We start from the raw sequence: 26725 nt of genomic DNA, 5'->3' as shown, positions 1-26725 counted from the left end.
AACGGTAATTATACAGTTAAAGTAGGACTCATTCTTCCATTTCATTTTATGAAATTATTTTATATATTCATATATAAATTTAGGAAATTATCAGTAATGTTTAGTGTTACCCTAGCGTCCATACTTACCAGGTGATTAACTCATAACACTCCATTACGTAGATGAAAGTATAAACTCAGAAAAATAATTACCTGTCTACTCCCACTGCTTCCATCAGGACAAATGCAACCACCCTGTAAATTTAAAAAAGGAAACTATCATTGCTTTGTGGAAATTTAAAATAAAATCTTATTTCAGATGTGAAATTGTTTCAGGGTAGAAAGACTGTGGAACTACAGAGTGGCTGTGACCTTGACTATACCTAGAGGAAATATAGGGGGGACATACATATATAGGGGGGTCATCCATATATAGGGGGCAGCATAGCTATATACATGTAACATTTGCTTTGGAAGTTAGATTGTTTCCACATCTATCAGTGGTACGTCTCAGTGACAGATGCCTCAGCAAGAGAGAATTATCTGGGTAGGCAAGAGTACAAAGAATCACCGTTGTGCTCTCACCAATAAACTGTGTGTGAAATTGAAAGAGTGTTGAAGTGATTTCAGAGAGCCATTTCAGATTAAATTTAATCTGAACACGGTCACTTCATTTACACTTTAATGCATAACATCAACAACCCCTTATGCAAAACTACTGGACTTACACTTCAACTCCTGATTTTAATTAGTTTAATTACCAGGAAGCTATCTGGACAAGACTAGATAAAAATAGAGAAAATCCTGACCTGACTACTTGATCCACGATCGGTTGCAATAAATGATCCACCCTGTGAAGAAACCAATTATATTTCATAGAAGCGTTTTATCTGAATCTAACATGTATAAAATTATGTAGTGAGAAGTAAGGTGACAAACTCTTTGTACTGCTTCCCTGCACCAACAAACATCACTTGTTCAGAACTTTCGGTATAAATCGTTGTGAAAACATAGATTTAGATGAAACTTAATTAGTGACTGGATACAATACACAGGGAATAGGTATCAGGAAAACTAATTAAGAAAACTGTTACTCTCTGGAGCTCAGAGATCTGACTGTATTATTGAATTAAGACTTCAAACTCTCTGAGACAGAGGGCTATGCTAGTGTTACATCCATAATGCTAAGTGTAATAGGATTCCAGATCTCTGGGAAGCTGATGGGTACCAGTACAGTACAAAATATTAAGAAAAATAGAATTGGGTGCTGCTCTGGATCAGTTAAATTTCACATATTTCTATAACACAAAAGTTGGGCCTACTTTTTTAACACAAGTACATAATCACTAAGATGTAGCTTGTTACCAGATTCTAAATGAAACAGAATTATATATCTGGCCATTACCATCACTAGAGCAGGACTGTTTCTAAAAAGATTCTAAAACTATTTGTTGGGGTTTTTTTTCAAACGATTTTTACAAAGTGTTATGTAAAGAAACACCAGCACTGCTTACCTGCTAAGGAACAGAAGAGAGACAGTATATTCTGGGTCCATTATCATTATTTACAACTGTACCAAATTATAACATTAGAGGGAAAATGCTGCCAAATCAAAACAGCATTCCTCAGCATAGATAAATTAGTGGAACCCAATTTTCAGAAATGAAATAAAATTTCTCAGAAAGCTCCTTACAACAGACACTATGTTATTACCTGGTAGTTAGTGTCGCTGTTATTTGAAGTAGAAGTCTCATTCTGTGAAGAAACAAGAAACTACTTGGTTTTCTGTGAGGATAACAAATTAAAATACATAGTTCTATTGGAAAAGAACTACCTAACCCTAAACAGATTACTCCGTTATGGAAATTAGATCCTTATTCTTTTTTTTTATAGATAATACACCAAGAAGCTGTAATACCAGGAGTACTTCAGAAAGCATGACAAGAATGGTTTACCTGTACATCATAGGCTCTTCTGCTCAAAACATGTGATGTATCCTGTAAAAAACAAAGACATTACTATTAGGAGATGAAAACTATGATCACTGACAGGCCTTCTTTTTTTTCCATATTATTGATTTATAACAACTCCAGACCCTTTAATGCATACATTGAGTAGGAATGCCTTCTTATAAAATAAAAGGTTATTTGCACATAATTTTTATAGGCTACTGCTGAGTCTGAGTTGAATCTACACAATACACATACCGTATCTCCTCCACAACATGCTGAGCAACATAAATTACCCAACATTATTCTCTCTGATTTCATTATTCTAGCTTTCTTCAGCTAAAATTTTAGCTATGCATGACACTCATTTAATTTTAACTTTAGCTTGGACTAATTCTGTATTGTCTTATTTTTTTATATATTTATAATTTATTTTTTAAAATTAGTAATTATTATAATATAATACAGTATATTAATAATAATAATTTCATTTGTATTCTAATTTGTTTATATTGTATATGTGCTTCTTGAAAAAAAGGAATCTGAGCTGCTCTATACCTCATAGCAGGGTTTTCATGTCTTTTTTCCATATATATACTTCCTTTAAGGTAAATTCACTGAAAGAGCAAGCAAATAGCCAAGCTATTTTATATTACTTTTTCTTTGAATAGAAGAATTTTAATTAGGACAAACAGAATTAGGGAAAAAATAGGCATAATTGGGACAAATTAGGTATAGTTAAGGCAAATATCCCAAAACAAGTAAAAAGAGAAAAGAAAAAACGTTACTTACTCGGGCAACAACAACCTTCTTGTTTGCACAACCAGAACGCTGTCAAGGAGTCAGAAGCCAATTATTACTTTATAGATGTAGCCATCCACAGAAAATATTTTCAGCAAAGATCTACCTAAACTTGTCAAGGTGTCATATTTTGGGACAGGAAAATGTCCAGAGCTATAATTTTACTATCAGCAAGAATCTTAAAAAGCATGTTCTTCATCTGTTTTCACCTTATTACTCCATCAGGAGTTCCTGCCTAGTGGAGTCTCCCTCAGCTCAACCACTGTGGTTTAGAGAACAATCTGTATAATGATTTTACTGTTTGTTTTTTTGAACACTTCCCACCCTTCTTTGTGAGAACGTTTAGAAGCAAACTCTTCTACAATGAAGTCCAGCAATATGTACTGCATAGGGATAACCAAGAGAACAGCAGCATCCTCTGTGAACAAATGAGGAAGTGATGAGTCTTCTAAACAGGGCTTGCTGCTGAAGGATTATTTTTGCAGAACATTTTGCATTAAACCTAATGCAATGCATTCAAGGTAAATACAAGTAAAACCAAAAGATGTTTTCAGAAGGCCTCTTTACATCCTAGTATACGTGTTGGGTGCAGTACTAAAGTACCAGAGAGGAAAAATAGGGAAAATAATAAGCAGTAAAATATATGGCTAACAGCTGAAGAAAAGGCAAGTAGTTGATGACAGAAGGTTACTCTAGATGGCAGTAAAACTAAAGGAGGCTGTAATGGAAAAAAAACCTTTCTAGGAACAGAAAGAAGTATGGAAAAATGTTCGTAAGCACAGAAGAATGTCGTTTGTTTATACAACAGTGTATTTGCTTGGTCACAATCTACCCGTGTTAATCACAGTTTCTGCTCATAGGACAGATGGAACGTCTTGACAGAAAGAGTATTACCAGGGGATAAACGTTACTTTACAATACTAGCATATACGTGAGTTAAAATTAGAACAATTAGAAAAAGCTTGTAGTGGCTGCATGCCTCACGTTCACAGATGGTTAACCACTCAGTCAAAGTGCATATACTACCAAAAAACTGTTAGTGTATGTTCTTACAAGTATTGTACATAATTGCTATCAATGATAGCAAATAATTGTGAAGCAGCCTTGAGAATGGCTAGAAGGGACTGAGTACAGAGAAATATAACATCAAATATGCCATTCTTTAATTAAGTTTTTGAAGGGTATTATAAAGCAATCATAGACTACAATTAGAGGCCAACGGGTCTAATGTAAGAATTTGAATACTCCTGAAGAAAAAAAAAGCACTTACCTGAGCACTGGCACTATAGGTAGTGTCATTCTGGAAAAGAATAAATTATTTCCTTCTTTAAGAATTATTTGAATACAATAAGCTTACAGAAACCTGATTTTTTCTGATACTGCATACAGACAGAATGTTGCTCACATTCTCCAGAACCTTGCTTAAATTAGTTTGAAATCCTGCCATTCCAGTATGAAAAACATTATATATAGATATATAAACATTATAGATATTTATAACATTATAGCAATTTTTGATTGATAGAAACGTAACATGAAAAGCAGTGGAATAGCTGCCACTATCTCTTCTTTCTTTCATTGTATGTATTTAAAGCTTGTCTATGGGATTTATTTATTTATTTATCAATTACTGTAAAATGTGTCCTTAGATTTTAGGGAAAATCTTATGTTACTGCAAAGCTTACTGCAAAGCCACTGAAATCTTTTCATCAAGTTAAATACATTTAAGAGCACAAAAGTTATGTGTAACCTTTATATGATGATTTTCAGTAAGAAAACATGCAGTTGCTGAAACAGCTGTTAGTGTAGGAACTCAGCATGCTTTCTGGATCATTCTGCTCACAAGACTGCATCTAGCAGGGCAATATTTTCCAATCTACATGAAAAACGTTGTGATGAAAATATATTAGAGTGTGCATACTCACATCATCACAAGCATTGGGATTATCATCTGAGAAATCTTGTGAATCCTAGAAGGACATCAGATAACAGTTATTTCCTCACAAAAATGGATTGTTAAAATTACGCTTTGCTATCGTATTCTGCAAGACAGAATTCAGGCTCATGCAAAGAAAAAGGTGAGTTTAAAGTAAGACCTTTATAAGGAAAATAACCCAAATACATGGCTGCAATAGTTACTTGCAGGGAAAGTTCCATTCTTCAATAAAACAAAAAAAAACCCAAACCCAAACCCAAGAAAATCCAAAACAAAAAGAGCACAAAGCTATTATGTTTTATTACATATTTGAGAAAGATGATGCAGGGACTACAAAGATCAGCATAAAATAATATATAACTAGGAGAAAGGAAGGACTAGTTACCTGACTATCATAATAGCCATCTGAGGAAGACGATCCACCCTTTAAAACAAACCAACCAACCAAAATCAGATAAAATTAGGACAGAGAAAACGTGATTTTGAGCAAAGACTGAAGGTTAGATGAAGTGACGTACAAGTAGGGAATTAGAGCATTACTTACTTGACCACCACCATAGCCTTGTGAGAATGATCCATCCTATAAAACAAACAAATATAAATCTCACTTCAAAAGAAACTGTGATTTGGTTTGGGGGCTTTAAAGCTGGAATAAACAATTGCCTGGGATTCCTTTGAACAAATACAACTTTCTAGACATGTAGAAAACTTATCAGATATGATAAAAAAGGTTTTACCAAGAGAAAATCAAGGTCTACCTACCTGGCTGCTACCATAATTTTGTGAGGGAGATGATCCACCCTGCTAGCAAAAAAATATTAGAATTAATATTATGATATTTCAGACTGGATATTGATCGGTCATTGTGGAACCTAAATGAAGTAAAATCTCAGTGGGAGGAAATAATAATCTAGTACTTACTTGGCTGCCACCATAGCTTTGTGAGTATGATCCACTCTGCGAAAACAAAAAAGCAACAGTTACAATGCTCAAGAGTTGAATTTGATCAGAATCCACAGACCTAGCTTTCCTAAGTTGCCAAGTTCTTTCTATGTAAGTGAAATTTCAGGGCTGATAAAAATTATGTTCTAAGAGAAAGAGTTACAGGCTGGAGCTGGGGAGACTCTGCAAGTGTCTACACCGTAATGAGCAAGAAAAGTATACTCTAGATTAGAACTGCTTAAAAAGCTTTTACTGATGGATAATTAAGAGCTACTTACCTGACCACCCTGTGATCCATCCTGTAAATTAGACAAAAATTGTGATGCTTTAGACACTGTCTAGCTGTGGATTATTTTTAATGAAAGCTATGATACTTGCTTAGGAAGAGTAAGGAGCAGAGGCAGATATGCAATATAGAATTGATTTCTAACGTAGTAAGCACAGATTGCCAACAGTGCAAAGGTTAATACTGTACGAGACACAAGTCAAGGAACCACAAATATTTATCTTTAAGTAATGTTTAATACACAGATGAGTTTCATTCTGAACAGTCTCTATAGAAAGTATATTTTTTTTCTCCTGTAGAAAGCCTAATTTATACAAATGGAATGAAAAATTCCTCTGGTAGCTTTATTACGCAGAAAGCTGTGAGATACAGTAGCCTTGAGGAAAAGGTTTTAAATAAAGCACTCAGTATGTTTCAACAAGCCCTCCTTACAAAAGGAATGTAACTCCCCCAAGTGAAATCAGAAGAGACATTTGTAGAAGTATTAATGTCAAAAGTGCATAAGAACAGTGAAACCCTGAGCTATTGGAGTGGAGTATTTGCCTCTCACTAAAATGAAATTAAAAGTATTATCTTCCAATGTTCTAGCTTTTTTTAGAACAAAATTTAAGTGCTTCCTATAGTCTTAGAAGGAACTATCTCCTCTTCATAAAAAAAAATCTGAAAAGCTATTATAAAATAATTATATACCTATATCATATATTCTTTCAAGTTACTATAATATATTACATACGGCATATTGTATATACTATAGCAGATTATAATGATATAGCAACAACTATGTTGTTTGAATATTTATGAATATTGTATATATTTGTATTAATAGAACACAGTATTTGTTAATACAATGAATCTTTTTCTTGTGAAAAATCAGTAAAACTCAAGAGGTGTATGAACATTTTTAAAAAGGAGATCATCTAGTACTGTTCTCTTACTAATTTTTAACATTACAGAGATTGTTTCTTTAAACATAGCAGACATCTTTCGGTGGTTTTTAGAGTTCTGACACTGAAAAGTTGTAACAAATACAAATGTAGCTACCTATACTTCACTGCACAAACTGAATGAATTTTTAAGCCAGTCTGTTTCGGGAACTTCAAGTGGCAAGCAGTCCTAAAATATTTTCTGACTTTTCATGGGAAAAGTCCACAGACAGGCTGGTGAGATCCAGCCCTGATTTAAGCAGTTGAGAAGTTCTGCACCAGACTTTCTCTATCCAGAATCTAGCCTTAATATCCTATAGAGCTAGTCATTTCACAGACAAAATGCCAGGAAAAAGGGGGGGGAAAAGGACCACCAAACCCTTGTGATGCTCTTGTGTGTAGGAAGATAGCAAGTTGGAATCTTATAATTGGTAAGATTACATGGATTTGCAGTCTATGAATCTGAAGTTGGTACTAGTTGAGTTAGTAGGAAAACTAATCTTAGATGCACCTTAAAATTGGAGGAAGGACATTTACCTGGTGGCAAGGATTGCTATCATATGAAACACCCTGTTAAAAAACACAAACAAACCAAAAGGTAAATGCCCAAGTTTTCATTTTCTGGCAGTAATTAGCTTTCTTAAAATTTCTTACATGAGAATGAATGTAACATAAGTCAACATAACACTTTACAGAAGTTGAGTTTAATTTTATTTAACCTTTTAAGTTTGTGCCTTCACCCTCTGCCGCTCCTATACTCACAAGCACCAAGACATGCACACAGATGATCAAAGCAGGACTACTTGTGTGCTACATGGAAAGTGAGGTAGGCTGGCAATTGATATCTTTCTGTATCATCCTAGTTCTTCTTGATTCAAAAAGATGACTTTTTTTTTTGGGTGTGGGTTTTTGGTGGTTGATGGGGTTTTTTTGTTGGTTGTTGGTTGGTTTTTTTTGACAGTCCTTTTAGTAGTCAACAGTTACTGTTGTGTGAAAATCTACCTCAGAATCTTGCTAGATTCAGCCATCATACATCTTAGGCAAGGCTGCTGCCCAATGTCTTTCATTTCCCTGTTTTGGGTATATTTATTGGCTACATCCAGTCTTCATGATGGGATAACAGGATGAGAAACTTTACGCACAATGCGTTCTACCCTGGTTGTCATGCTGTCATTATTAGAGCACAGGTCTTCTGTTGATAAGTCAACCTGTGACACAGGTTGTAGCAACACATTCTTCAATGTTTATCAGTTTCACTGCTGGTAACCGTGTCCTTGTTGTACTGCTTCTTATGATGTTTTCATGCATTTCCATTCATACTTAGTTTATACCAATCCTAATATTTCTGCTAAGTACTTCTGCTAAAATTTTTTGTAATTATACTTCTCTTTCATTCTTGTCGCTTCCACCTGTATATTAATTTGAACATAGGTCTACTGTCATGGTCTCATTCATGATCCTTTCACCTGGGATCTCATCATTGAGGACACCACCTTTACACCATTGTAGGCATACATAAGTTGAAATGGAACCAGGATGAAAACCTACAAATCTAACTATTCCATAGAAGCCACTCTCTGATCCTACCACTTTCTATAGGAACTAAATGGAGCAACATCTGTAAATCACTCCCAACCAAAGATTTTATCTGTTTACTGAGTAGACAGATGAATCACTGCTGCTGTGTGTAACACTACATGGGAGAAGCCACTTCAGTTTTGTTGCAATGGCAAACAATATCAGTCTTTCTAGATCATACCATGTAACAAAGAAAACAAAAGATTCCAAATCACAAACATTATACACTTATTGAAAAATATGTTACTACTACAAAGAAAGCTGGGACTGATTTTCAAATAGTTTGGATAAAGAGGACTTACTTGTCCACAACCACTACTGCCACCTGAATAAGCAGATCCACCCTGCTGAAGAAAGAAAAAAAAAAAAAAAAAAAGAGACTATCTCAGTAATCCAAGTATTACTTTACTCCATATTAAATACAGAACTAAATTTTGAAAGGCTTTTGGCTGCCTGACTGCTTAAAATTCAGAAGATCAGGTACATAATACAAAATAGTTCACAAGAAAAATCACAGTATGTTGAATATTATAGTACATCAAAAAGCTGACACCTACATGCACTCCTATCTGTGTGGGAAAGAGATGCTTCAGTGAGCATGTTGTTCCCAGATCCATATAACAAAAAGTTCACCACTTTTCTAATGAGAACTTTACTGTACTATTTGAAGAAACAAACCACAAGATTCTCAATACATGTACGGAAACATCACGCACATGTTGTATCCTAAAAGTAATTGACTGATGCTTACCTGGCCATACGAACTGCCACCTTGAGGTTGGTAGCCCTGTAAGAAAGGCAAGAAGCAATTTGTAAACTAAGCAAGATTGTCCTATTCTCAGCAAAAGCCACGAAGCAAATTGAGACACAGAATACTAAAGGAAACATCACTTTGAAAAATCTGCCAGTCGTGCCAGTCACAGAGGGATCAGCAAAGAAGTGCCTACAGAACATCCAGTTTGCTTACCTGGCCATAAGAAGTGCTGCTGCCCGAGTAACCTGGCCCACCCTAAGACAAGGACACCGTTTGGTTACTTCCCTTTTGTAAGGGATCCAGCCTGCCCTTAGGAAAAGCAAGCAGCTACCTCCTAGAGCTATGCAGGGCTGTATAAAGAGGCAGACTTCCCCGTGGCCCTCGTGATGATGCTGACAGCAATGATTTCACATTGCTGAGATTCCAGATAAATAAGTAGTACGTGGGCAAATTTTGAGTGTGAGAATGCACACTTTCAGAGAAAGTGTCCTTTAAAGTTCAAATTCAGAGATTCTGAGGGAGTGATGGCTAAGTGTTTTTGCAGTGCCATGGCACTCCGCTTTCTCAAATGCTGATTCTGACTGGTGACTGGCTGATGCTTACCTGGCTATAGGAACTGCCACCTTGAGGCTGGTAGCCCTGTAGGAAAGGCAAGAAGTCATTTGTAAACTAAGCTGTAGCCTCAGCTCAACCGCAACAGAAATGCCCATTTGCACTAGAAGTTCCTCTGAACTATGTTCTTTTTCCGTCATGGCAATTCAGTGGTACAAACCAAAAATCAAGGACCACTCAACACCACCAAGAAGGAAAAGAAAAATAAACCCCAACCCGCATAGTCCATTTACAAGGCAGGCCCCTACCAAAAAGCTCAATACATTTCAGCAGGAAAGTCTCACCTGGCCATAGGACTGGCTGACTTGGGAACCCTTGAAAAAAAAATAAATAGAAGGTAATTTCCATCTTGACAAGGAGGCTTCTCTAAAGAGCATAATGTTTATGGAGCTACAGCTGCACAAGGGTTTCTCACAAAGGCTCTTCCTGAGCCAAAGGACACAGAGCAGTAGGCTAGCATCTGTGCAGCAGGCTGTCCTACTCTCAGCAAAAGCCACGAAGCAAATTGAGACACAGAATACTAAAGGAAACATCACTTTGAAAAATCTGCCAGTCGTGCCAGTCACAGAGGGATCAGCAAAGAAGTGCCTACAGAACATCCAGTTTGCTTACCTGGCCATAAGAAGTGCTGCTGCCCGAGTAACCTGGCCCACCCTAAGACAAGGACACCGTTTGGTTACTTCCCTTTGTAAGGGATCCAGCCTGCCCTTAGGAAAAGCAAGCAGCTACCTCCTAGAGCTATGCAGGGCTGTATAAAGAGGCAGACTTCCCCCTGGCCCTCGCGATGATGCTGACAGCAATGATTTCACATTGCTGAGATTCCAGATAAATAAGTAGTACGTGGGCAAATTTTGAGTGTGAGAAAGCACACTTTCAGAGAAAGTGTCCTTTAAAGTTCAAATTCGGAGATACTGAAGGAGTGATGGCTAGGTGTTTTTGCAGTGCCATGGCACTCCGCTTTTTCAAATGCTGATTCTGACTGGCTGATGCTTACCTGGCTATAGGAACTGCCACCTTGAGGCTGGTAGCCCTGTAAGAAAGGAATTATTGATTCATAATTATTATATTTATGAAGCAGATTTCTCTCTCATGTTTGTTTCTTTGTGGGGAAAAATCCCCTAGAATAAGAGAAACAACCTGCACACTGCTGTTTATCTAGAATTATTTTAATATTTCTTATTCTGGATGAATATCTGATCAGACTGTATTTATCAAACAACAATCATATTCTAGTTTTACAGCCATCTCAGAGAGGACTCTAGCCTTATAAAGGTTTTCCAGGACACTGAAGGAATGCAAGATTTCCTTATGGGTTTCTTTTGCCTGCTGTTTCTCAGACACTGGGCTTAGATGGCTAAAGGTAGATGAACACTAAATTCCTGTATTTGTAATTTTGGTGGGCCCCAGTTGCACAATTTCCTTCCTCTGAGGGAAAATAAATGTGAAAAATTATTTGTAAAAATTGAGTTTTAGAAAAAATATAGATTCATAAAATGGAAACAAACAATGCAATTAAAAATAGCAGGCCAAATGAATTATTCACGGGTGCCAGTATGTCCTGAAAATCTATCAGTAATATAAAGTTACTGTGGGTAACTATGAGGTGCTGATGCCATCTGCCTTCAATATAATGACAAAAAATAGCAGATGTTTCATATACATGCAGACCTATGCCACAGCTGCGTGGTACAGTTAGGAAGACAGGGATTACCAAAAAGGATTGGAACTATCTAGTCTATTTCTGCTATTTGACAAAGATTCTGACAAAATTCATAGCTATCTTACAGCTGCTTTTATTCACATAAAAACTGTAAAGGGAGGTAAACATTCATCAGTTGCAGGCTGTAAGACCAAATCTTCCTGCAGCTGAGGACCTGACTCAATATTATTTATTCCTTGAAATTGTTTCTCTGTATTGAGATCAAACGAGACAGTGAAGAACTGACTAGAAATATGTCTTGTGCCATGTAAATCAATTGGTACAGGAATAGCACCAAATAGACTATCTGTATGATAAATTTTTAAGTTGCATACCCATGGAAAAGATTAAGTAGTAACAGGAAACTATTCTGCTTGCACATACCAATTAAAAACACACCTGTCATTTTCACAACTAAAGTTTTGAAATTGATTTAGTTTACTATTTCTTTTTAAAGAACTCAACAGAAATTTAAAAAAGTAATTATAAAAACTGCTGCAATTTACAGTGCCATGGCACTCCGCTTTCTCAAATGCTGTATTCTGACTGGTGACTGGCTGATGCTTACCTGGCTATAGGAACTGCCACCTTGAGGCTGGTAGCCCTGTAGGAAAGGCAAGAAGTCATTTGTAAACTAAGCTGTAGCCTCAGCTCAACCGCAACAGAAATGCCCATTTGCACTAGAAGTTCCTCTGAACTACGTTCTTTTTCCGTCATGGCAATTCAGTGGTACAAACCAAAAATCAAGGACCACTCAACACCACCAAGAAGGAAAAGAAAAATAAACCCCAACCCCCATAGTCCATTTACAAGGCAGGCCCCTACCAAAAAGCTCAATACATTTCAGCAGGAAAGTCTCACCTGGCCATAGGACTGGCTGACTTGGGAACCCATGAAAAAAAAATAAATAGAAGGTAATTTCCATCTTGACAAGGAGGCTTCTCTAAAGAGCATAATGTTTATGGAGCTACAGCTGCACAAGGGTTTCTCACAAAGGCTCTTCCTGAGCCAAAGGACACAGAGCAGTAGGCTAGCATCTGTGCAGCAGGCTGTCCTACTCTCAGCAAAAGCCACGAAGCAAATTGAGACACAGAATACTAAAGGAAACATCACTTTGAAAAATCTGCCAGTCGTGCCAGTCACAGAGGGATCAGCAAAGAAGTGCCTACAGAACATCCAGTTTGCTTACCTGGCCATAAGAAGTGCTGCTGCCCGAGTAACCTGGCCCACCCTAAGACAAGGACACCGTTTGGTTACTTCCCTTTTGTAAGGGATCCAGCCTGCCCTTAGGAAAAGCAAGCAGCTACCTCCTAGAGCTATGCAGGGCTGTATAAAGAGGCAGACTTCCCCGTGGCCCTCGTGATGATGCTGACAGCAATGATTTCACATTGCTGAGATTCCAGATAAATAAGTAGTACGTGGGCAAATTTTGAGTGTGAGAATGCACACTTTCAGAGAAAGTGTCCTTTAAAGTTCAAATTCAGAGATTCTGAGGGAGTGATGGCTAAGTGTTTTTGCAGTGCCATGGCACTCCGCTTTCTCAAATGCTGATTCTGACTGGTGACTGGCTGATGCTTACCTGGCTATAGGAACTGCCACCTTGAGGCTGGTAGCCCTGTAGGAAAGGCAAGAAGTCATTTGTAAACTAAGCTGTAGCCTCAGCTCAACCGCAACAGAAAAGCCCATTTGCACTAGAAGTTCCTCTGAACTATGTTCTTTTTCCGTCATGGCAATTCAGTGGTACAAACCAAAAATCAAGGACCACTCAACACCACCAAGAAGGAAAAGAAAAATAAACCCCAACCCCCATAGTCCATTTACAAGGCAGGCCCCTACCAAAAAGCTCAATACATTTCAGCAGGAAAGTCTCACCTGGCCATAGGACTGGCTGACTTGGGAACCCTTGAAAAAAAAATAAATAGAAGGTAATTTCCATCTTGACAAGGAGGCTTCTCTAAAGAGCATAATGTTTATGGAGCTACAGCTGCACAAGGGTTTCTCACAAAGGCTCTTCCTGAGCCAAAGGACACAGAGCAGTAGGCTAGCATCTGTGCAGCAGGCTGTCCTACTCTCAGCAAAAGCCATGAAGTAAGTGGAGACACAAACTGTCACCCATGGGCATGTTGAGTACTTGTGAGGCTGAGTACTGGCTTCCCTGTGTTCTTGAATTCATACCTACCCTTGTGCAACATTTCTAGTTGCATGTAATGATACAGAGAATATTGAGAGATATTTGCCTTTATTTTCCCCCCTCCTCAAAGAGGAGGAAGTCCAATGAGCATTCATACATGAATTCATGCCATAAATATTTCATGTGTTACTCAGCAACAATTTATATTATAATTATGTTAGTGTATGTTAAATTCACGCAGTTGTTTTCCACAGAAGTAGCTTTATCTTGCACATAGGTCTGCAGTCATGATTTTCTATCCTTTTTAATATGGATAATCAACTATCCTTCACAGCTTTTGGAAATTTGCGATGCAATATACATGGGGACTATATCTACCTGTATGGGATTTATGGTGTGATACTGAGCCTAGAATCACTTCCTCTCAGTGCCATGACTTTTGTTCACCTTTTAGAGGATGTATTGTGTGGAATAGTTATTTCACTTCAGCCAGTCACACATGGAAATTCATTTATGAGCATTCCAAAGAAAAATATTTGAACACCAATATCAGATGACAACTTCATGAACAAAAATCAGAGAAACAGAAATATCCGCACCCTGTGAAATACATTTAAATATGTAGGAAATAAATTATTTCCAAGTTCTGATGGCCCTGTTTTAGTGAAGTCTACAGGAATATCTCTAGTCCTTTAAGTTTACTTACCTGAACAGAAGTACTGCTGCTGCTTTGCTGTCTTTGTCCACTCTACACAGGAACAAACAAACACAAACAAAAAAAAAGTTTTTAAGAGGACCTGCTTATGTACTGAGACATTTAGAGAAGAACTCTATCTTATGCCTACTAGACACTATGAAAGCCAGAGAGTTCCTTATGCACTTTCTTAGTTTATTTATGCCATCTCCGTGTGCTACAATGTTCAATACTTCAATATATAAGGATCCTTCATAAATAAATTGCTAAAAGTATTTCAAGTGAATTTAAATATTTCTGCCCTTCAAATGTATCACACAAATTGCCATTGAACTCATATATATTTATATTCATATTATGACCATTTTTTCAGGAATAAGCACAACAAACTTTTGACAAAGGCTTTGTCAAAACAAAAACTGAAAAGCTACAGTTACAATTTAACCAAAGGAGAAGTCACTGCAGAAAATCTTTCAATTCCCATGAAGTACATGGCTTATGAGAGCAATCAAATATTTTTCTTTTATATATATATATACACACACATTGAAAATATTTAACCTGTGTAATCAAAACACTACACTAAATTCAGAAGTGAAACAACAAGGAAATCTTATTCCTTTCTCTGCCAGCTTTCATCACTAGTTATGGAAGAATGTAACTGAAAGCAATGATTTTCAAAAGACAATTTTCAGCTGGGGTAACCCATTACTGATCTTTCATTGAAAGTGAGAATTTGTGGTCACCATCTGAAGGACTATCATATGAAGCAAGCAAAGCCTAAACTGTGGAGTGGTAGGTAGGTTAAAATTGCAATGGACCCAGAAAAAAATATGCCTGAGTGATATTCATAATACTTTACAAAAATGCTTTTAATGAGATTGGGTTGCAATCAACTTTCCAAGTGCCTGGCTATCAAGAAGTAATGTTATAAATACAACAGCAAACAGAAATTGACCTAAGCACTAACTAACAGGGTTATTTTTAAAATTTAAGAAATAATGCTGAAGTTGTTGTTTCCATTAAAAAAATACTGTTTAAATGAACAAGGAACTGTGCAGGTTATGCATATTTGATTTAATATCAAATAACATTCAAGCTTAAGTTCTAGAATTGCATCCTCCTTCCTGAGTGGACTGAGGTGGTTAATGCCTGCAAATTTTGAGAGCACTATGGAATTAGCATATAGAGGTTTTCAGATTTTATGACTGTAGAAAAAACAGCTGCACTGGTCCTTTAATCGGCAACCAAGTAGGATGCCCACTTTGCTGTAACCACAGAAACACCCTACGACACTGCTGCAGTTTGTGGATATCTAAGATATCCATAAATTATCTTTAAATTATCCATATTTATTTATTCCCAAAGAGATGAACCATTATTTAGTTTACTGAGACAGGGCTTCAGGTAAAACTCAAGTATAATGGAGAAAGAATGTCTACCTGTATTATGATCCTAGTAGCAGAACTTCCCAAACTCTGGAAGAAAGAACGAAAACAAAAAAAAAAAAACCACAACAGAGAACATTTAATTTGACTTCTTTAAATGCAACACATTTAGCAAGTTGTTCTGTTTTTCTTGGGAGAACAAAGGGAAAGGTGGTACGTGTGGTGTACTAAGTATCAAATTCTTAACATCCAGCTTTAAACTAGTTTATCATCAGCTCTGAAAGTTTGGGGAGGCAGTCCAACCCTACTGAATAATTTTCTACACTTGCATCTGCTTCTATTGCAGCTTACATGAAAAGCAGCAGAGTACAGGCTGTGCCCTTTTTGCACTGCCAGTCAACTTGGCTTTTCCAAATATGGTGAGCGAAGCTAAGAAATCATCATCCCTCCAACTCATCTCACTGCTACCTGCAGTGGACATATATCAGCACACATATTAATTTAATTCCTGATCCAGTCATTTGTTTGCTGAATTTTGGGGCATGAGGGACAAATGTAAGAAGGTAGTACACACCATCCTGAAGGCAACTGGCTTGACCCCATAAAAACTATGTTGCTATGCTAGAAATTGTAAGAAAAATAAGTACACTTACCTGGGGGTAGGTATGACGCTGCAAATGAAACAAAACAATCTTTAATTATTTTGTCAAGGGATTGTTCAAACAGAACACTGCAGCAGAAAAAGGGCCCTGTCTTTTCAATGCAGTACACAACCAAATGTGAAAAAGACATGGAAAGGATAGCAGAGAACAAATACATCTTAATCTTCATTCAGGTTAGAACAACAACATGTTTGATTAGAAACTAGACATCAGAGAAACGTATATATCAAATGTTATGTCATACAAACTCACTTAAACTACCTTAAGGCTAAGCTTATTTTTGACTGACTAGGAGTTCCATATAAGCAGTGTGGAAATGTAGTAGTTTAAAATGATAAAGGAAATTAATTTACAGAAGAAAATTGCGATAGAAACAGAAAATCAAAAGTATTCAGGAACATAAACACTGTGTGCATTGAGAGACCTGGAATCTGCACCTAATCCAAATATCTCTCCAAGTACTAACAGCAGTCTTAGAATCATGAGATTTGTAGTTATCTTACTACTGGCTTTGCCTGAAGATAATTATGCACCTAGGGTAAACCTTGCCCACCAAAGAGTTGTCTCTGTGTACCAGGAATCTTTCCGACAAATTAAGCATGCAGGTATTTGAAAGATTTTTAAGTCAAAATTCTGAGCATTATAGAGAAAAGCCACTTACCACAGGTGGAAAAGGGTTGCTGTTGGCAATGACCACTACCTATAGAGAAATCAGAGAAAGCAGTTTACTCATCATAGCGTTTATTTAAATAGTTAAATATGTTAGAAAAATTAATAATACAGAATTTTCTAAATTTAGAGACTGATAATAATGCTCTGAATAATAATTTCTATAAAATACCATTTTTATAGAAAATTTTAATGCACACTACCAAGCAAAGAAAAATATGTATGTATACATGGTTTACAAAAGAGTCTAAGTAGGTAAAAGACTTGCTTCTAGTCACACAATGACTCAGCTGTAAAGGCAGAAGCAGGATTTCATATATTGTACCATATCCACTGGCCTATATTGTGTGTCCTTTTTGATCTTCAACTTCCCAACCGAAACTGGAAGATCAATTTATTTTCTTTTTATTCAGTATCATGCCAAAAAGAGGCTTAATATTGAATTAATTCAAAAAAGTTAAGCCAAAGTCATGTGTCCCCCCGCTCCTTTTTTTTTTTTTTTTTATATGGAAACCAGTTTGTATTATCCAGTGGTGTAAAAAGCAAGAGAAGATTCGGTGCTATCAAAAGTAAGGAACTGCAGTATAAACCAGGGAGAAGTATGACATTTTAAAAACGAATGGGTACACTTGGTGTTTACTGAACACACCACAGTATTAGGCCCAAGTTTCCTGGGGACAGAACTGAGAGGAAGGGTCCACGTAAATATTGAATAAGTCAAATTCAACAGTAATACAAATACTATTGATTTCACTTTGAGTCATACTCACTCTCCAGCCCCATCTGAATAATAATGTCATCTATATCCCTAAAAATCTTAATCACAATCACTATCCTAACTTTTTTAAAACAAATCCCCATAAACATTTTTTTTTATTTTATATACAGTTAAGTCAACTATCAACAAAAGCCACCACAGCACAGCTAGCTAGTATAAGGCATCTAAGAACCAAACTGATTCAAATCATATGAATCAATCTGGGTTAAAAACTTTAGAAGTCTTAACCGGTAAAAGGAACTGTAGTACCACTGAAATAAAGAGTCATGCCAAGTTACGAGAAGAATTTTTTCCCCTTTGAACTGAAAAGAGAGTGCTTACCTTCTTACTGGAATCTGAACTGCCTGAAGGGACAGACTGTAAAGAATAAAGAATCTTTGGTTAAGTAAATGCATGCCAAATTAACTACAGCACTATTTTCCACAAGAACATTATAGCTAATAAATTCTCAAGAGTACCAAACAAAAGATTCTAAATAAAATTATTAGTGTAGTGGCAATTAATAAATGAACAACTGAAATCAACTGGTTTAATTTTTTTTTTCTACAAACACTAATTATTTTTCTAGTTTTACACAGCACTGTATAAAAGCAGCAAATGTTTTCTCTAACATAAGATTGGAAATTGTTTATAAAGAACCTAATCTATTGGTTAAAAAAGTTAATCTCTTCTATCTTCATCAAAAAAGAAACCAACCCAAACTGCAGAACCCACCCCCTCAAAACTAAAAGCCTTATCATTGAAATATTTACTGCAATAAATGGGATGCACCAGAAGACTAGAAAGGTGTTAAATGAAGTTTAAAATAATGTGCAGCAGTTTTCCATTTCATCAACCCACATGTATAATTGCACAGGCAAAAGCCACAAAAATATTTTTAATTCTTAGTAATTATCCAAAAAAAGCACTGACTTTTGGAAAATCACAATAAAAGTAACGGGTGTTCATTTCCAGAATATAATTGAGTTTCTGTGCAAAGCAGAAGTAACAAAATTCTAACATCCACTAAACACGTGACTCATCTGTTGAAGTTATTTCCAAATATGATTATTACTTAACTATTTGAAGACAGTCTTCCTTCATCCCCTTCCATGATTTTTATTATTGTTTGGTAAAATTTGGGCATAACTGCTTAGTTTCTGAGTAGCTTAGGAAACTGAAAACTTGTTGGAAAGCACATAGTTACCTTGCCATAAATAAGGCCACTGCTGGATGAGGATGCACTCTGAAATAAAAACATAAATCAGGTATTTATTTATATAGTGATTTGTTAATTATATCTAGAAGTCATTGCTTTTTTCCCTGGAGGATGTATACTACAAATCAAACTGATTTCATCCATACTTAAATAAATGTAGGGCAATAGTAAAGTATACATACTGAACTTGCTTAAAAGTAAATGAAGTGAAAGTTTTCCAACTTTTTTTTTACTATAGTCATAAGATTAATGTTGCTCTATCACAAATACAGTTTACAGCTACATATTAAACAAAATTTAAATTATTTAATATTTAGAAATTAATAAAATTAATGATGTATTTAAAGTTAAGCATATGGTTAAGCAGTTTCTTGGCTAGGGTTTGAGATCCCAACAAACATTAGAGGGTATGTTTTCTTTCTGATAACATTTTTAAAATCATGAAAGCAAGTATAGAATGTAAGTATGTTAGATTTCAAAATGTATCTGTTTTCAGGTGAAAATTAAATAAATGAGATTGACAATAGAAATTTCTCTACTAACTAAAGGATTATTGGATTAATACACAAAGATAGTAAAGAAACCCAAATAATATTGTACAATATGCAACATCCAAAGTTAATTACTCCAACAGATAAAAAGCATTATACAGTAAGAATGCTGATATTTTAGTAGGCTAATAAATTAGGCGTTTATAATAGGTGATGAGTAGCCCCTATAACATAAATTATTATGCTTCAAGGAAGTGACAATGTAACACCTTTTAATTTGGGGGTTTAATCTGAGAATACCACCTTGGACTACTACCATTTTCCTTAATATATTTAGGAAGAATAATATAGCTCTGCAGAAGAGAACCAAATGCAGTTTGCACTAAGGAGATGAGCTAACACAGTAGTAGACAATCAGTAAATACATGTATAACCAGCTTACATCTTTACAGGCGTTTTGGCTATATGCATCAGCAGCACCTCCCTAAGAAGAAAATGAAACCAGTTATTTCTCTTCTATAATTGCTTAAGAAGAAAAGGTACACTTTAGTCACCCTCAATTCTGACCAATCCTTATGTAGGGTATGTAAAGAATAGATGACAAGGAGAGTATTGTTCTCTCCACTATTAATGCATGAACACCCATGTGTGAATGTAAGAGCCAGGCACATTAGCCCTTTGAATATTAGTGATTATCTAGTGGCACTCATGAAACATCCTAAACCAGGCACTGTCACTACATTATTTTAATAGAAATAAATTATAAAGATTTAATACAATGCTTGTTACTCAAACGTATTATGTATGTAACAAGTATGTACACATATATGTAAAAATCAGGAGACAGAAACTGGAAAGAAATAAAAAATTAACACCTTCTTGATTTACAGTCAATCAAATATAAAATAACAGCATCCAGCATAAATAGTAACAGGTCCCTTTTTAAAGCAAATCTCCCTTATTACTATTAATACAATCAATAGTCTCTCCCAAAACTGTAATTTTGTTGCTCTTTGCAAAAACCCAATAGACATTGTGACGAATTTTACATTTTACAAGTACTGAAGACATAAATATTTTACATGTTTGGAAACGTTGTTCCTCTTGGTGCTGACTCATTGCCATTTTTCTACTTTGAAGTGGCAACTGATAGAGCTTAGCAATAGAACTACATGACTAGCTTATTTTTTTTAATTGCTATACTGTGAAAACCAAACAAAACCCCTGTCATTGACACAGAAAGAGTAAACTTGACTGTTTCGTTTATCATTCATGGGTTTTTTCTCATTTTTTATACTAAGTAAGTGTTTAAGCATAATAACTTTGTGTTAAAAAATAAAAATCTTATCTTGTAAATGCTGAAAGGAAACCAAAATATTGATATATAATTGACATAAATCTGCAAGTATTTCAGTCCACACAATTAGTCACCATCTTGATAAAAATGCTTTAGCTATGTATTCAGCACCACATAAGAGCACTTTTGTATCTTTCACCTATTTCTGGATGACTGGCTTGGTGTGTCTAGGATTCATAATTTCACAAGTCTCCCTGCTGCATGAAAAGAATGAAAAACTGAAGTAGCCTTAGTTATTGTAGACATCTGTGTGATTACTTCTGGGGGAGGAACAACTTAGAACATGTAGACCAATTTGTGCCAGTCTTGTTCTGGGTAGAAGGGGAGAATAGGCAACCTGTATAATGAGTGTAATGCTGGTGCAACAGATAACCCCTTCCGGTCCTTTTTTCATTATTCTATTATCTACATGTTTCTATTTAATTTTTAAACATCTCTGTTTGCCAGCTACTTCAGATCATTGAATAAACTGTAATATTAATCTAGCTTTCTCTTCTTTATTTTCTATTTGTAACGGACACTCCCCATGTGAACATGTACATAAATAATGCAATTGAAGGCTAGGAGTTACTATAATTATGTAGGGGACAAACAAATAAATGTAAGAAAAGTACTTACAGGGCCACATCCATTCCTGCTTATTGTATAAACTACTCCACTCTGAAATTAAAACAGAAGTCAAATATTTCCATGTAAAATAAAAAAAAGGTGGGGGGTGGCGTGGGAGTGGGGTGTGTAGGAAAAAAAAAGCCCTGCTGTTTATGGCATGAAAAGCTGTGCAACTGACAGCATGTATGTGCAAATATGGAATAAGCAAGAACAGAGTTTACCAGTTCACTGGCAACTGGCTGTAACAATTCCAATTTAGTATGAGACATTAGTCATCATCTGGATTTCATATAACTTTGTCATTGGTCATGTGACCTTTCAAAATCCACAAATTGTTTTACCAAATGGTCTGTATATTAGAAAAAACCCAATAACTTCAGGTAGTTACGTGACAAGATAATCAACTCAAGTCTTCAAAAAGAGTATGTATTGCATATGAAAGAAATACAATGAAGAAAATCAGTATTTAGTATATATATCAAAATAATTGCTATGTCTCAGGATCTGGTAATTCCACTTACAAGCAGTGAAAATTGAACAAATGGAATATTACCAGATAATTCACTAACAAACACAATCATTAGTAAAGTAGTAAAGAAATATAGCCTTGAGAAGCTCTATTCAAGAAACTGGAGACATACCAGAAAGCATCTGACAGTTCAAGTGCAAACAGGTGTATTACAGTGATGGAGATAATAGAGTAAAACTTAAGCATGTATTTCTGTGATTAAAGGAGTGAAAGTGATCAATGAGAATACAGACATACATACCACAGAAGTTTTAAAAAGCTAACTAGGCAGTGAAATCCCCAAATTTTTGAACTGCAAATATAATCGGGTGTTAAAAGTGATACAGACGTTATACTGGCACTTTAATATATGCATGAATATCTGGTGAAGTTTGAAGAAATTTTGCAAATTTTAATGGAGAAGACAGTGACATACAAGTATAGTTAGCCCTTTTTTCTTGATTATAAAAAAAGAAAAATAGTCTAATGAATTAATAACTACAGCTTCATTCTCATGCCAGTTGTCTCAAACTATAAAACCAATGGTTTGTGACTGTATTTGCATGCACATCTGAACACATAGGTAGGAATCCTCTAGGAAGATGGAAGGAATTTTATTGTTTTTCCTCAAAAGGGTCAAGTTACTGCTTGACAAAAATGCTTAATGCATGAAATCAGAGGTGGTGAAGCATCTTGGAGGTAAGAATACTGAGCAAGCTACTGAGTTCAACAGAGTGTAGGTAGTTGAACCTAGTCCAGGTACTGAACATACAGTTTACTGGATGAAAAACCCTGGCATTCTGTGTTAACTAGCAAAGATGATATTTCAGTACTGTATTAAATCACCTCAGTACCCTGTAGCTACAGAATTTTAGTTGTTCAAGGTTACTAGAGGGAAAAGTGCAAATGTTGGAAGCTGGAACTCTTACCTGACTGCCCGAATAGCTGTTCTGAGAGGAACCAGAAGGTCCAACCTGTAAAGAAAGAAAAATGCTATTTATTATTTTGCAGAAAAATTATTTTTATATAAGTGATTTTTAGGAAAGAATTATCTACTTGGTGGGACAAGGAAGAACACGCGAAGTAGTTTTCTGTGACTTCATTCTACCAACTGATATTATGAAAATTATTTCAGAGATGTTTAAAGCCAAATAATCAAAACTATACTAAAGCAGCTGGTATAAATTAACATAATTCTGCTGCTTGCACCCTTTTTTATCTGGCCTTATACACTTGATGTCCATCATTGAGGAAGAGACTTCACTGTCAAGATCATTAAAAAGTATATAAAAACTTTTTACTGATATGACTGTGTAATCACTTGACATTATAAATGTAGGGCATATTTTCTGGGAAAAAAGAGAAGAAAGAGAGGCTTCTTCACTGAGCTGTAGGTGATAGTTTTCAGAAAAAAATAATAAAGTTAAATCTTATATCTAGATCATAATTTGCAAAAAGCAAGGTTTCAGATTTGTTGAAGTAAGTGATCTTGAAAAGTAAGCCAGCACTATGACTAAAAAGGGAAGACTGAAAAAAGAAAACTTTGGTTAGAAATTACTGCAGATTAGCGAGGGACAACCTGCAGGAGGAAATGGTAACAAGGCTGACAACCATTTAGAGAGTTTGGGATTTTAATCAATCAAAGTAAATTGTCAAAAAAAGAAAAATAAACTGAGTGACAAGAGGGATAAAGGTGTTACTAGAAGCAGCTATTGACTAGGTCTTGAGGTCTTGGCCAATTAGCACTATGGCAATGTCTTTGGAGAAAGAATACTTACCATGATGCATCGGCCTTGTGTTGTGTAAGTCCCTCCACGCTGCAAGAAAGTACAGGTTCCAGTTACTGTTTATTGACTGGTGTATAAATACCAGACTATTTTAAACAGGAAGTCGACTGAATTCACATTCATGGTCTGAGTGAGGAAGTGTTTCCTTGCTTACGGTACCTTACACATTGAGAACTGATGTTCACTAATTAAAAATAAAACACCTTCAAAACCGCATGCAAAATTGGCAGCATAAATGAGCTCTTGCTAGGAAAGTTTCTTGAATGGTACCACATAATCTTCATGCTAAACCATGAAACAAGTGGACCAGTAGTATAGGAATTCTAAATCTGAGGTAACCAAAATTTGGGAAATTGAAGAAAAATTGCTCTTACCTTGTTACATTCTAGTTCTATCATAAGCTGTGGAAAAAAAAAAAAAAAAAAAAAAAGAGGAAACATTTGCAAATTATTTACTGGAAAAAAACCACCCTGATTTATTATAGGAAACAGGAAATACCTCTAGTAAAGCAAGGGATAGAAGACAGGTATTCACTCTTGGTTAGATCACAAGGTAACGTAAATCAGTGTTGCTACAGTCAAGAACCAATATGGTAGATTTGAACATACTTTCTTTAATTTAGCTGCCTATCATATTTCAGATGTTTCATATAAGCATAATTCTTGACCAAAAAATAAACAAACGCATTTCTAAGAATATGCTACACAGCTATAGTTCCCAGGGACTGGGGCAGCAGTTAAGAATAGCACAGTTACACGAGAATTACAGTAAAGTTCTTATGACCAGTTTTATTTGTCTTTATGATATGGATTCTTTTGATAACTAATTATTAGTTTCCTTATTTCTGTGGGGGAGAAATAATATTTATTTTATTTTTTCATCGATTTAGAAAGAGGACTAGATACTTAAATTAAAAGCTTTGAAAATATCTAATGATTTTGGCCACCTTAGTTAATGAATACATGACAACAAATGTATGTCTTGTATCAAGTCAAAGATATTTTAATTTATTGTATTAATTTCTAGTATGCCAATACACTCAAAACATACCTTCCTTTTACTTTTTCCTGTCCCATTGACTGATGGAGAATGTGTAGGTGTGAGAGTTTTGCTTTGAATTCCAACCCAAAATTTCTCCAAATCTTGAACAACAGTTGCACTGGAAAGAAAATAAAATAATTATTATTTTTCTATCAAAATATTTCAGTATAAAATACTAATAAACTCTCCTTCCCCCCTACTCCCAGCCAAGAAAATCCACTCTGTTTTGGTTTTAAGGGTATACAGTACAAGTTTGAAAAGAACATCATCATTTCACAGAACACTTTTCCAGTTACTGTATTGTCATCCAACATCAATTTGAAGATAAATAAAATAGGTGCTGAGGAGGGGCAGAAAAGGAATGGACTCTATGAAGGAGCACTGACTGCAGTGGAGAGTATCAGCTCAAATGTCCATAAAAATTGTCACACCTCTTTCCTGCTTCAAAAAATCTGTATCTATGGTTGTGAACTGATTTTCATAGCATTAATGAGTGGAAGTGATTGTGGTTTTAATTTGTGTTCTTTCGCCCCTTTCTGTATTCCTCAAGATTTAATGAAACAAGGCCAAATGCCCCTATTGTAAATCTACACTTCAAACAATATCAAGCTATCAAATATTTAGATGCTTTCCAATTACATCAAACATGCATATTGTTAGAGCAGATGCTATTTTTACAAGCTTCAGATCTGCAAGAAAAGTCACCTTAAGCATAGGATAAAATGAAAAAAGTTGAAATTGAATAGCATTGGAACTTCACTTATTCAGGGAACTAGTTAAATTCATATTGTTGCTCTTATAATTAAAGTGATCAAAGTGTAAAAACTGTTTACTCAAAGATCCATTAATAACACTGTGCTTAATGAAATTATTTACATATATTAACATCTGTGGGACAGTGTTTACCTTTTATAATTATACCTTGAAATGGAAATCATGTTACTTAATGACACAGTGGAAAGTTACGACAAACTATGAAAAAAACTATGATTATGGCAAGTCAAGAACATCAGAAATAGCAACACAAATGCATTTCAAAATAATCCATAGAAATCAAATTTCAAGGCAAAAAGAAGTTAAACAATTATTTACATAAATTGAAGATCTTTAACATCATGTGGAGCAATCCATGTTGTTGTAACTTTCTGTTTCACATCTGAATTTGCTTGACTTACTGCTGAATTCTGCAATTAAAGAGAAATACATATAATTATATAAGATGCAAAAGTGACTTTTACCTTTATTATGAGGAACTGTCTCTACTACAACAGGTAACACTGATGTCCTCCTAAAAAGTGCCAGGTAGCTTCTACATTAGATTCATATCACATATAGAAGATATATGTATTTCTTGAGAAAGTCTAAATTTTTAAACTCTACTGATGGAACAACTTTGCCATATAAAAAATGCTCACTACTTCTATGAAGTCCGATAAAAGTATTTAAAAGGAAACCAAGCTTAAGCAAGTAAGACTGAACACATACCGTCATGTTATGACATTCCAAGGCTTTAGTGTTTGGATCTGTAATTTTAAAAGTACCAACAGGAACATCTCCATCTATTTCTCGAGCTTGTAGATTAAATCCTTTAAAACCAACACCCTGAAGTGCTTCTAGAGTCACTGTGAAAACAGACATTTTGAGAAATTTAAGTTTCATACACAATGAAAACCTCTTAGAAGTCTAACAACTAATTTCCCTCGCCCCAAAGCACAAGCCTACATGTACAGGAATTACTTAAAACCTTGTACAATTTTTAAAAATGTTGTGGTTATTACAGCTTTTATTAATTTTCAGGGGAATGGTAATAATGGAAAAGGAAGAAATTTGGAGAGGCATTTCTATGTAAAGAAACATAAAGATATGATTTACTGACAATTTTAAAAGTAATAATCCTTTATCAAATGACTACAACTTTCTTAATCTTATTTGCTTCCCATGCACGCTAAGAACA

At 35.3% G+C, this 26725-nt stretch overlaps 1 protein-coding gene across 1 annotated transcript in view; it reads right to left on the bottom strand.

The window, feature by feature from the left end:
• The window catches only part of LOC119155593 (hornerin-like), a 54627-nt gene that overhangs the window by 25077 nt on the left and 2825 nt on the right, over positions 1-26725 (bottom strand). The window contains exons 3-39 of the mRNA XM_037404422.1: positions 26257-26393; positions 25864-25955; positions 24781-24889; positions 24105-24131; positions 23722-23760; positions 22873-22917; positions 21445-21486; positions 19912-19953; positions 18967-19005; positions 18102-18137; positions 16995-17033; positions 16325-16342; positions 15726-15761; positions 14296-14337; positions 13331-13360; positions 13038-13073; positions 12027-12062; positions 10754-10789; positions 10372-10413; positions 10044-10073; positions 9751-9786; positions 9361-9402; positions 9145-9180; positions 8696-8740; positions 7353-7385; positions 5885-5905; positions 5586-5621; positions 5427-5465; positions 5209-5244; positions 5050-5088; positions 4654-4698; positions 3999-4028; positions 2720-2758; positions 1934-1975; positions 1692-1733; positions 788-829; positions 192-233 (exon numbers count right to left, since the gene is read on the bottom strand). Coding sequence (XP_037260319.1) covers positions 192-233; positions 788-829; positions 1692-1733; positions 1934-1975; positions 2720-2758; positions 3999-4028; positions 4654-4698; positions 5050-5088; positions 5209-5244; positions 5427-5465; positions 5586-5621; positions 5885-5905; positions 7353-7385; positions 8696-8740; positions 9145-9180; positions 9361-9402; positions 9751-9786; positions 10044-10073; positions 10372-10413; positions 10754-10789; positions 12027-12062; positions 13038-13073; positions 13331-13360; positions 14296-14337; positions 15726-15761; positions 16325-16342; positions 16995-17033; positions 18102-18137; positions 18967-19005; positions 19912-19953; positions 21445-21486; positions 22873-22917; positions 23722-23760; positions 24105-24131; positions 24781-24889; positions 25864-25955; positions 26257-26393 — 1598 coding nt within the window. The remainder of the gene's footprint in view (positions 1-191; positions 234-787; positions 830-1691; positions 1734-1933; positions 1976-2719; positions 2759-3998; positions 4029-4653; positions 4699-5049; positions 5089-5208; positions 5245-5426; positions 5466-5585; positions 5622-5884; positions 5906-7352; positions 7386-8695; positions 8741-9144; positions 9181-9360; positions 9403-9750; positions 9787-10043; positions 10074-10371; positions 10414-10753; positions 10790-12026; positions 12063-13037; positions 13074-13330; positions 13361-14295; positions 14338-15725; positions 15762-16324; positions 16343-16994; positions 17034-18101; positions 18138-18966; positions 19006-19911; positions 19954-21444; positions 21487-22872; positions 22918-23721; positions 23761-24104; positions 24132-24780; positions 24890-25863; positions 25956-26256; positions 26394-26725) is intronic.

The sequence above is a fragment of the Falco rusticolus genome, chromosome 11 (genome assembly GCF_015220075.1).
Source record: "Falco rusticolus isolate bFalRus1 chromosome 11, bFalRus1.pri, whole genome shotgun sequence".
Classification (NCBI taxonomy): Eukaryota; Metazoa; Chordata; class Aves; order Falconiformes; family Falconidae; genus Falco; species Falco rusticolus.
Note: the sequence above shows the minus strand (reverse complement) of the source record. Positions and strands in the feature narration are given on the sequence as shown.